At 38.4% G+C, this 12,769-nt stretch overlaps 1 protein-coding gene across 1 annotated transcript; it reads left to right on the top strand.

Annotated features, from left to right (window-relative positions):
* The first annotated feature begins 1,867 nt into the window (after positions 1-1,867).
* Positions 1,868-9,709, top strand: gask1b (golgi associated kinase 1B). Its single transcript, XM_034227628.1, has 4 exons — positions 1,868-2,831; positions 3,812-4,029; positions 6,199-6,425; positions 8,436-9,709. Exons 1-4 carry the CDS (start codon positions 1,943-1,945, stop codon positions 8,641-8,643), a joined length of 1,542 nt encoding a protein of 513 aa, XP_034083519.1. The 5' UTR covers positions 1,868-1,942; the 3' UTR covers positions 8,644-9,709.
* Positions 9,710-12,769: the final 3,060 nt, after the last annotated feature.

The following is a 12,769-nucleotide window of genomic DNA, read 5'->3' as shown; positions in this document are numbered from 1 at the left end:
AGATATTTTTTTGTCTCATGAGAGCAGTTTTAATGTCATGTTTGTGGCTTTGTTAAAATATAAGATGTGCTGAATCGTAGAAAATGTTTTACTTAAATTATACATGTATTTATTATTTATTGAGAAGCCTGCAGCCAGGATTTTAAACGAAACAACAAAAAGAGAAATCATATTTCCCTTCTGCTGGAATCACTGTACTGGTTATAGCATCTTTCATGGATTGAAGTCCTTTTATTGATCTACATAGCCTTACAAAATATTGACCTTTCATTTATCATTGAGTGACTGCCTATCATCTTACAACCCTACAAGAACACTCAGGTCCTCCACTGCCTTTATTTAATAAGTACCTTAAGTGTGTTATGAGAACATCTGGGAAGGCTGCATGTGGAACAGAAGCTTCCCTTTAAATCTGAAAACAGCTAAATCCCTTTGATTTAAAAAAAAAAATACAATAGAGTCATAACTTTTTTGATTTGACTTTTAATTTGGGTTAGTTTTAGTGGTATCATGTATTATTGTAACGCTTTTTATTTCGTTTTTGTACCTTGCTTTTGGTCATTTTTGTTCATTGTCAAGGTTTTTCTGTACCTCAACTGCTCTGTTGAGCATTTTGGGATGCGTGAAAGGTGCTATACAAATAAAGTTATTATTATTAATTAAAAAAATTAATATGTTTGTTGGTGGGAAGTAACCAAGTATATTTACCCAAGCACTGTACTTGATTATTATAATCAGCTTTTTATTTACGTAACATTTCAAAGGAAACACAAATCTAGGCTGACATTATAGGCCACTCCATTACAATGGTATACCTTTAGTTGTTATAGTTAAGGATCCAGATCAATGATACAACATTAACTGACATTATATTATAGGTATATCAAAACAAAGATATATCAAGCAGGTGAGGTTGACATTTGCAGCTTCAACATTATTTCTGTCCATTGAAATGTGAATAGATGGTTTTCTATTGAAAACATTGTATTTCTACACTGTGGTATGGTACTTTGAGTACAATGTGAGTTCTTCTTCAATATCTGCACATTCAAATCCTCATGTCCTTGTTATTTTAGGAAGACAGCACATCATCAGTTATCTACATAATCTACAATACAAGTCTATATAGGCCACAACAATAGCTCTATATTTAGCCGTTTTATTTTCGGCTTCAGGAAATCCTTTTCATGGGCTCCAGGTCCAGCTCCTTCCACAGGAGGATATAGTGGTTTCCTGCTGCTAACTGTTCCACTTTTCACGTGCATATTTTGTTCAATTGTATTGTGTCTCTAAAATGTGAATGTGCGCTCAGCCAATTAAAGATGAAGGAACTGGACCAGCAGGTGTCGCCTAAAACGCGTGTATTCAGGCCAATAATGGATCAATGGTTTTAGTACTATATTTTAAGAATCCCCCTAACTCGAAAGTTTATTTATAAAACATTTGTTCATGAATTACATGTTTGCACAAACTGCTAGGATAGCTCTTGTATTCATATCCAGGGTGAAAATGAATGGGATGATATCTCCGAAACATACATGATTTTGTTGCTTTTTATAACCTGGTTATTTTTGGCAGACCATTATAGTTACCAATAAACAGATATCGTTTTTGTCCTCGGTAATTCAACGAATTTCAGCAGCATATAGTCTGAGTTAGGCAACACAAACTGAATAAATGATATCCAAGTGATTTCTGTTCTTTGTATTCACCATGTTGGATTATAGCTATATCTGAAGGTAGAAATACGTTAAAAAAAATGTTGTGTCCTCATGTTGGGTCAGAGGGTGGTTTCCCAGCCCTGTCCATCCCACGCAGTTGTCTCCATGCATTATGTGGCCACAAATCCTCCTTTCGAAGATGAGTTTCGGAAGTTGTGCGCTCCTCCCTGGTTTGAGTTTGTCAAAAAAGACACTCAACCATAATAATATCATAAGTTATAATGGGGAAGTTTCGCTTTCACTGGCTGCTCTTCCCTTTCCTAAGACTGAGCAGCAGCTACCGGAGGTGCCCTCTTTCCAACAGGAGTTTAATCATTGCCAGCGTTTGTGTAATTTATTTGTTGTTGGTTGTTTCACAAGTTGGATACTCGAAGCAGCACCGGGATAGGAGGACTGATAAAGACAAGTACCGACTCACCCGTGGATTGTATACTTTGGATATTAGTGATGCTCAATCAGACAATGTGGATTTTCAGACCGGTGCGAACTATGTTGTCCCGACACGGTCAAACGTGGTCTACATAACGCTAAAGACTAAGCGACTGAAACCTGCTAATATTCGGGGGACACTCAGACCAAAACTGAGGAAAAAAGGGAAAAGGATTACGGAGGCTAACTCAGCTTTTACGCAGAACAAACGTGGCACTTTGTTGCGGGACGTGGGCCAAATTCAGCGAAACTTTCCACATAAGAATTTCTTGGGAGAAATCAAGGATGTTCATTATAAATTATTGGATATAATCCCTACACATCATACAGATTCACAGGCAGGCTCTCACATTAGTTCTATCCGAATTTACAGTCAGAGGGCACCGCCATGGCTCAGCCCCCAGGACGTGAAAGCCATGCGCTTTCTAGCGGATGCCAACATTTTGCGCATCAAAGAAGTTATTCATGGGGATTATACGTCACTTTTAATATTTGAGGGTGAGACAAGCGTTTCATTGGGCAACCAAAGAGACACACAAGGGAACAATGTGTGTGGAGGGCAGTGTGGAGTGATCAGCAGCCCCGTGGACACCACCGAGGTGTTCGCTTTCCATCTGGACAGGGTGCTGGGGCTCAATAGGACATTACCAGCTGTCAGCAGAAAGTTCAGCTTCTTACACGGTATGTCAACAGGAGAGGACAACGTTTATTCTATTCTGACCCAATCTGGATAACACTTGGTTATAGAGCACTGTTAAAACCAAGTTAATTCACGTGATTGCTTCATCTAACAATCTAACTTGTCCTTTATGTGTGTCATCTCTAACTATAACCTCAGTCAAATTTGCATTATTTCTGTGTACGCACCTTTCAGTTCACAACTCAAAACAGAACAAACACATTTAAAAATCCCCCTGCAGATAGAGTGTATGCCAATTTGTAATAAATGTATTGTCACACAATCCTTTTAAATGTATGTAGACAGTAAATGTATTGTACAAATTAAATTAAATTAAATGTCAGTTAACTCATGTGCTATGAAGTTGAGGTCTAGTGGTGGAACATATGTGTGCTGAAGATCCATGTGCCATGTGCTTTTGTACCACACACTGAAACGTTGGCACTCAGCATGTGGGCCCACTCAGTCAGGACTATTTCCTTAGAGGCCATACTGAAAGCAGGGCCAGTACAGACAAAAAGGTATCCACATATTTGAACCTAAGACAGGTCAGGGAAGGTATACATTCTAACTTCTGAAACATGTTGAGAATGTCAGCACTGAGCTCTTAGGGGCTCAACAGTTGTCCAATTTTGTTTATTCTCCACAAGTCTTTGATTCCATCTGTGAATATAACATCTGTGTCCGTCAACAGATCATGCTTCTTAGAGTCTTCACAGTTGGTTGTTTCGTGATTTCAAATGAATGATGTGCAAAAGGAAAGTATATCAGAAAATGTATCCACAGTCCACTTTTGATCTGCTTCATTATACAGGGGAAAATGATGAGGTTTTGCTGTGCAGGTGTTTATGTGTTTACCACCGACAAAGCATTTGCATTGCTCAGTAAGCTTTTCCTCTGTAAAAATAGGCCTACAAAAACTCACTGAAACCAAACAGTTGCTGAAATCTAACCATATAATCCTTTTATCCTCACTCTGTAGATGGCCTGCCCGGGCCAGTGTTGTTATGGGATGCATCTCTCTACCCAGAAGGCCTTGCTGCAGGCAGGGCCACCGTGAGGATGACATGGGGGGAATACCAGAGTTCCCTGAAACAGAAGTGTTGGCATAAAAACATCAGCCCGAAGCCTGACTCCGACTGCTCCACGGTGCATCACTATGAGTGGAGTAAACTGGCTCTGTTTGACTTCTTACTACAGGTAACACAAGCAATATAACATTTAAAAAAGACAATAATGACTAAAATATTTGAAAAGTCCACATGATGAATAGCAAAAACATGTTTCCTTCTCTCCTTCTGTTTGCTTTCATGCAGTTGCAGCCTCTCTATGCTTCCAAAAATGTTTCATAAATGACTATTTTTAACCTTTCTTTTTGGCTGAAATGAAGTCTTCTTTCCTATGTGGAAAGCCTGGATCACTGATATTGCATTATTATCACTTATCCTGAGAATTATTTAAAATTCATTGCATGAACATTAAAGAGCAAAACTAGCAGAGTGAGTAATGAAAAAAAATGACTTTCAAATAGATTGAATAACTGTATTACTATTAAGTCTGGCATTGAGGTCAAAGTGCCACTGCTTTGACTATTTACCTTTATTCAAGTTCCTGATGAATTGATTTCGTAACGGTAAAGTTACATTTATACTGTGCAGTTAAGAGGAACAGACTTGGCACATAATAAATCTAATGAAAGACGCAAGTCATCTGAAAACAGTTAAGGTACATTGGTTTCTTTGATATTGAACAACTCTAACACATTTCACTTCATAGATATACTTTCTTATCCTTAAAATACCCTGACAGGCTGCTTACTCCTGAATACAGATGCCAAAGTTAAACTGTGCAACTGAGAAAATGTATCTCTAAAGTTAGTGTCTCAATTGTGTTTCTTTCTTGAACCATCAAAAAGCTGGTTTGATTTTTACATTACTAAATGACCAAAGGAGAAATAGCAGAAATATCATAACATTACTAAGTAATTAATTCATAACCAAATGCTTAAGCAATTGAAAACAACCATGGCTTTAATAATAACATTAAAAAAATAGAATTTAGAAGTTTAACATTTGTTTTTTTCTGTGCATATTATGTGTGTTTTTCCACCTTTTATAGTTTAAGACACTAGACATTAGCCTATATGTTAAGGTATTGGCCTTAAATGCACTTATAATATGCTTCATAGTTATGCTTACAATGCTGTAGTTCATTAATGCTCCTGTGGATACAGTTCCCAGATAGTCGCAGTTTGGCCTACTAATAATGATGATTTAACCTAGATATCATTTAAGATACCAGCTTCCTTTGAGCATAGATAAAGACTAAATGGGTCACATCTGGGTGTTGTACGTTTGGGCCCCTGCATGTAAAACCAATGGTTAGACCTCTTATACCATTGCTGCGAAGTTCATTTGAATGAATGTGTACCTTTACCACACAATAAGCACAAAGGCGAAAAGGTGGATATGACAAAATATGTTACAAAACAGAAAGGGAGAGAGATGTTTTTTTGAATGCTTCACTGGCTTACTTTGTCTCCCAATAACCAAACAACAACAACACAAACTGTATTTTCATTATCTAAGACAGAAAGTGTTTAGAGTCCATAACAATTGAAAGATGCTGTATATAGGCCTCAATACATCTATATTTAGGGGCTTGTTGATTGACAGATAAAGAAGTATTGTGGATAATCACACTGCATGTGTTGGCATACAGTGTATGCTCATTGATTTAACAAGTCCCAAGTGAAACCAATGATTGACATCTGAGATGCTCCATCCTTGGTTTTACTTAGACTTGGTAGCATCTCCTGAGACTTCTGCCAATCAAATGGTTAAGAAGTTAATGATTGACAGATGGTTTGAAGCCTCCATTGGGATTATGGCTCACCTGTCTCCTTGAATAGGAAGTAGGAGTAACGTAGGAGGAAGTGCTGTCTGATCAAAAGTCATTGAGAAAAGCACCACAATAAACAACCTGCTGGATAGCTTTCTGTTTTCTATTAACTTTGTGAGATGATTTAAAATACTAGTAAGGGCATCTTTCGCTGTAAGGTAGATCGAAGTGTCGGTGATTCGATTCCCAGTCCTCAGGCAAGATTTGTTATCCCAAGTTGTTCCTAATTGCACTGCCAACAGTGTGTGAGTGTGTGTAAATGTTAGTTGCTTCAAGTGGCTCCTTGTATACTGTAGCAGCCTCGTTATGAATGTGTGTGAATGAGTGAATACTGACTTGTTTATGTGAAACACGTTTTGAGGGCCCGTAGAGATTTGAAAAGCGCTATGTAAATACAGTTTATCAATCCTTTACCATGCAAATAAATATGTTTGTGGCAAGAAGAAGAATGTTATTTTTGTTTATCAGATTCACACCCGTCTTGATAAGAGCTGCTGTGGGTTCAGGCCCAGACAGGAGGATGTGTGTGTGGAGCTGGGCCTCGATGCTGAGTGTGGGAACCAGAAACACATACAGCTGACAAACATCATCCACAGGGGACACGACCCCAGACACCTGGTGTTCACCAACAACAAAGGCTTCTTCGACCGCAATGAGGACAACCTGGACTTCAGGCTCCTGGAAGGAATCAAAGAGTAAGTTTGGATCACAAAAACAGTGATAAATACTGATATTGGTATGATTATTATATAGAAATATATTACATTTCACTCAGAATGTGTTGTTTCTTAAGATATCAGAGCAAAAATAACAACTTTTGTCAAATGTATCAATCTTCTATTTCAATTGATAGGTAGTTAATTTACAAATGTTAAAATACTAATAATAATCAGATTTGATAATCTGAAAAGAATGTGTTTAATATTTGCCAGGCCTGTTCAGAAACTCAATTTAATATTTTTGGCACAATAATCTGCAAACACAAAGCACAAAGGGAATTGAACAAACACCACAATGATATTTTAAACTTTCAAATCCTGTTTTTAATTTAAAACTGACTCACAGAATCACTGAATCACAAATGGCTTAGCAAAGTAAATATGTATTTTTGGCCTGAATCTGAGGGGGGTTAATAATGTTTTTTCCTTTATGGATCTGTAATTATCTGCTTGAAAACCGAAATGTAAGTAACAGCCAGTCCAACGTCTCCCAGTCATCTTCATAGTCTACATTTGTAAAGCTTCAGTCATTTTAGCTGTACAAACATTCATCGGGCGAACTCTTCTTGCAGACAATTACATAATCCTCCCATAACACAGGAATGCAAGGCACAAATCCATCTCTGTATCAAGTAACAGCACTTTAGTTCATTAACACCAGTCCACCACTCATAGTAAGTACCCTAAACAGGTCAGCTCCAAGCCAGTTGCTGCTTCACATGTTATACGATCTCATTTTCAATCTCTGCAGATACTTCATTTAGGAGTGGAGCCTTTTACTGAGCCTATTTGCAAGATGTGCGAATAGCATACAAATTCCAGAACTAAGAATCTGTTGCTACTAGCAACACCCACAGGAAGATTGCCAATGTCACAACGACTTTTGATCATTTCCATGTATTTAGAAAAACATGGAGGATGACTGTTTCAATAGATACATCTGTGTTGGTTTTTAACGTCTCTTTCCAAAACTTTGCAACCACACGCTGCTAGTTGGCGGACATTTGTGGGCGCTAGCTAGCTAACATGACTCGTCACTAAAAGTTAGTGTACTTTTGTCTCAATTGTGTTTCTTTCTTGAACCATAGAAAAGCTGGTTTGATTTTTACATACTAAAGTACCAAAGGAGAAATAGCAGAAATATCATAACATTATTGAGTAATTAATTCATAACCAAATGCTTAAGCAATTGAAAACAACCATGGCTTTAATAATTATGTGTTTTTCTGCATTTTATAGTTTAAGACACTAGACATTAGCTTATAGGTTAAAACATTGGCCTTAAATGCACTTATAATATGCTTCATACTATGCTCCTGTGGATACAGCTCCCAGATTGCCATTCGGCAGTAGCAGTCTGGCTTACTAATAATGATGATTTAACCTAGATATCATTTAAGATACAAGCTTCCTTTGAGCATAGATAAAGACTAAAGGGGTCACATCTGGGTGTTGTACGCTAGCTAGCTAATGACTCGTCGCTAGCAATAGGCTGTTCATTTCAAAATATTCCTCTCCCAAACTCAGGCAAACTCCTGTCCTCAGACTTTATCGGAGACGTGCTTACCTGCTGAATTGCTCTTCACATACAAGCATACCGTAGAGAACAAAGATGACATTTAGTTAGGAGTCATAAAGTTGTTCTTATTTTATCAACTGTCTTTTTTCCACGTGTTCTTCCCCTTTAGCTTATATTGTTTTCTGCACGTTTGCCTCTCGTTAAAGTTGTCTTCTTAACATTGCAACTGGTTTATTTTAAGAAACGAAGATAAAGTTGCACACATTTTCACTACCATGTTGATTTGTATCTTTTATGAGCACGTTTGTATAGGCACTTTGATTCATAAAAACAGTCTAGCCTACTTAAGCATCACCACAGAACTAATCAGATTATTTTCTGCTCCCAGCCAAGAGAAGCTCTGCCTCTGAGATACCTGAAACTCTAATTGAATTGACCTCTTCCTGACTCACTTTCTGTCTTTCTAGGCTCCCAGAGTCGGCGGTGTCTGTGCTGCAGAGCAAGAGGTTGAGGGAGAAGCTCCTTCAGTCTCTGTTTCTTGATGAGACATACTGGGAGAGCCAGGGAGGCCGGCAGGGCATCGACAAGCTGATCGATGTAATTGAGAGGCGGGCCAAGGTCCTCCTCACCTACATCAATGCACATGGGATCAAAGTCATAACAATGAATGTGTGATGAGGGTCACTTCAGCCTAGTGGCCAAATGATTGTGGCACATAATAACGACTTGAACCCTGTGACTTCACTGGGTTCAGAGAATATCCTCTTACCAGACACTGAAATGGTTTCTACTTACATTCTTTTAAGTACCTTTGAAAAACACGAGTTAATGTTTGAAATTGATTCTGTATTATCCACTTTAATATAAGAGCGTAAACACATAATGGTTTCAACCTCAGCAGACCCTTTTTCTCAGGACCATATCAATTTGCCGTTAAATATTGGATTATTTACAGGTTTTATCAATATGTTTTGGAAAAATGACCATTGACTCATATCGCTATAGGAATTGTTAGAAATTCAGACTTTTCTTTCCAAATAGCATATATTGTGTTGTTGATAACTTTTTAACATAAATCCATTCAAGTAATTTGCAGTTAGGAAACCAATCAAATTTCTTAACTAAGATAGGCTTCAATTTCCCTAGCCAGCATTCAATATGATCCTAGTGTCTTGTGTTTCACTACCGGTTATTTTTAAGTCTTTGTTTCCCTCTTACCTGGAGCCAAGGACACTTATGTCATTATGTACAGAGCATAGTGCAGTCATAATTTTTGCTCCCCCAGAGGCCTTTCAGTAGGCTTAGAGTCATTTGCATTGTGTATGAATGAACTGAACTAAATTATATATTATTTTCTTGCAGGAATTGAGATGTTGATTAAGCCTCTTATCGTATAGCTAACAAGCTACAACCCTAATCCAGTAATTAATTGGGGGTTTTTCACTGAAGAAAGATTGCCATTTTAATTAGTTATTCAATGTTGTGTACAGTCTTGATGTAAACACAACAACACAGCAACACCCATCATAAAGATTGGACATTGGAAACTTAGCATTGACTATTCTCGGAAGAACTTTAAGAGAAGTCGAATGGTGTTTTTTATATGCACTATTATTTTCCTTTTAAAAACAAAACAATTTTCACTGTATTTATTTATTAATTGTCGAAAATGTTCGAGCTCCAGATGGTCAATGAATGGATTTCTTTGTAATACATTTGCTTTGAATAATAAAATCATTTTTGGAGAAAAACAAGCACACTTTGATTGTCATCCATTATGAGTTTCGGCCTTCCATTTTGTTCAGCTATATTGAATTTTGGCGTTGAATATGGCAGCATGTGATTTCAATTAATGTTTGAATCACAGACAGGCCTGCAATTGTATTTAAATCTCTGTTATCGTGATATAAAACATTGACTCCACCATTACAAAGTTAACTTAAAAAATGCATTATGAAATATATGTTCTCACGTCTATGCAGAATGTGTCAAAGCATGGTCAGAAATAGTCTGTGGCTCTGAAATCTGAGCCAGAGCGTGGTGTACTTCTCCTGCAGTCGTAAACAGCGTGCTTTGGGCTCTCAGAGCTGGAGTCAACGGGGCTTTGTGGGTTATTCTCTCGTGTCCGTGCCGGGCATGTTGTTTTAACTCCTCGTCACCCGCATTAGTGCGTCAGTGGTCCATGCCTCTGTGTGTTTGTGTTAGAAAGACCCCTCTTGCAGCGGAACTTACTTTCATATTCTCACACAATAACATACACACGGAAAATAGGAGACTTTTGACTTTTTAGCAATAATATGTAAAGACCATACACAAACACATAGACAAGCATCATGACAGTTTCTCCTATGTCCATACTTTCAGGAAGTGAAATGTGATGTATAAAACATTGTGTCGTGTTCTGCAAGTCAAATCCTTCAACCCAAACATGCCTAAGAAGCAGCTACTTAGTCAGCAGCTCAGTCAGGCAATCTCAGCCAAGCGCTAGCCTTCACAAATGAAAAGCATGTCCCTACTACATTGCATATAGATGAAATGAAGACTGGTCCTTTTTCAGCGAGATACATTACATCTGAAATCCATAAAATCTGAATATATGGAAGTCTCTCCCCATTTATGGAGAATCAGCTGATTTTCTACTGCAAAGATGGCAGTCCAAAACCGAAAGCTATTCAGTTTTATATGATTGGCATTTCTGCCATTTTAGCATGAAAATTACTCAATCAATATTCAAAATAAATGATATGTTGCACTTCATACAATAGTCAATTACTTGTTGCAGCTCATTGTGTTATAGTATATTGAGGGTAGAAGGCATCTGTGAGATGTGGGTTAGTGAAAGTCAGAATCACATTTTTTTACTGAAGAACAGCACAAAAAAATAGTTTGAATATACTTATTTGCTTCCTTGCAGCGAGTTCGATGATAAGATTGATGTCCCCCTTATCTCTGTATGGTTAATATAGAGCTGTAGCCAGCAGCTGGTTAGCTTAGCTCAGCATAAAGCCATAGCATTAAGGGGAAACAGCTAGCTTGGCTCTGCCCAGGTAACAACATCTGCCCAGAAGTAAATCTAAAGCTCATGAATTCACAGGTTAAATCTCTTTGGTTTCATCTTTACAAAAACAGATGTATAACAATTACAATTTGCAATGGGCTGTGGGGTTGTGTGTCAACAGTTGGAGACGTCAGGAAGCTACTAGCTTTTGTAGAATAGACAAAATGCTATCCTCTTATGCAGGGAGTATAATAACGATGTGCTATGCTCATTATCAGCTACATACAGAACACTTTGGATTCACCCTGCTTATTCTGTAAAGTGCAGTGGTGTAGTGGGCGTTGGACGCGGGGGTACGCCGTACCCCCACTTATTTGGAGCATGATCTTTTTTTTAATAGTCTAATACATATAAAATCATTGCCAGTGTTATCAGTTGCAAGAGTGTATTTGTTGTAATAATGACAACAACATAATACATTTCACAGTAATTATAATAAAAAATAAAAACGATTTCCTTAAAGAATTATGATTCGTCATCAGCTGGGGGTGTGTCAGTGACACACCCGCCCTCCGATTTTGCGGCAGCTCTTTCCCTCAAGAACGCTAACGAAAAAGCTCTATAATGGCAGGCACATTTTTTTTACTTGACTTATTTTCTAAAAAGAATATAATTCACAAGAAGAAAGAGCAGCACCGAAGCTACAAGTGAAGCTGCTACTAGCACTACATCATCAGAAGAGCCGCCTAAAGACGTGGATAATGCTAGCACTGTAGTGCCGAGAGATAGGGAGTCGGAGGCGGTGCAATGGAGGTACAAAGCTTGCTTTAATGAGCAGCAGAAATGTAGATGTTGTTGGGTCGCAGCCCGGGACGACAAGAGAAAGAGCCAGGAGGGCACACAATAGGGGTGGGCGGATCGATCCCAAAATATCGATACCTCCGATATTACGTTACGTTTCAAAATATCGATACTAGAGCCAATAGGATCGATACGGTTATACTTTTTTTCTCGTCTCCTCTACTCGTCAATTTCTTCAAAAAACTATGTGCAGACGAACACAAGTATATGCTCTTTTCTTCTCTCTCCACTGCTGTCCTCTTCTCCTCGAGGCTCCCTGCCTGAACGCCGATTATCAAGCTGACTGACAGCAGCCAGCAGGGCAGGACAGCAGCAGCCAGCGACTCGCGAGTGCAACACACACACGCGCATGATGGCTGAGAGAAAGAGCAGCGTTGTGTGGAGCAATTTCACAACTGGCCATTAAAACTTAGTGAACTGTGATGTGTGCAAGAAGACAGTTCGCTACTTTGGCCACTTTGTATTGTTATTTTTCATGTTTGCACTTTAAATTTGCAAAAGTAAAACGTGTATTTGTCTATAAAAACTGTCCTGTCTTTATTCATGAAAATGAATTCAGATTTAGTCTATTTATGATGATTTCAGCTCAAAAATCATGTCATGCAGCTCTCCCCTATATGAAAGTACATAAGACGCTTTTCATTAAAAAAAGTATCGGTATCGATATCGGTATCGGCGATACTGGCCCTGAAATACTTGGTATCGGATCGAATCCAGATTTTGTGGTATCGCCCACCCCTAGCACACAACATATAAAGGTAACCACATATATGTCCGTGTGGAAACAATACCCCCAACTCTAGTTCCATGTGTGGATTATGTAACCCAGTGTATTAAAGGTGGTCACCACACAAGCCCCCCCAGAATCCAAACATGGCAAAAAAATCCCCGCGTCCGGGAGGAAGCACCACAGGGGCCGAGGAGGGTGAGGTTGCAGGTGAG

Source organism: Gymnodraco acuticeps, unplaced genomic scaffold, assembly GCF_902827175.1.
Source record: "Gymnodraco acuticeps unplaced genomic scaffold, fGymAcu1.1, whole genome shotgun sequence".
In the NCBI taxonomy this organism is placed as follows: Eukaryota; Metazoa; Chordata; class Actinopteri; order Perciformes; family Bathydraconidae; genus Gymnodraco; species Gymnodraco acuticeps.
This window is presented reverse-complemented; position numbering and strand designations above follow the sequence as displayed.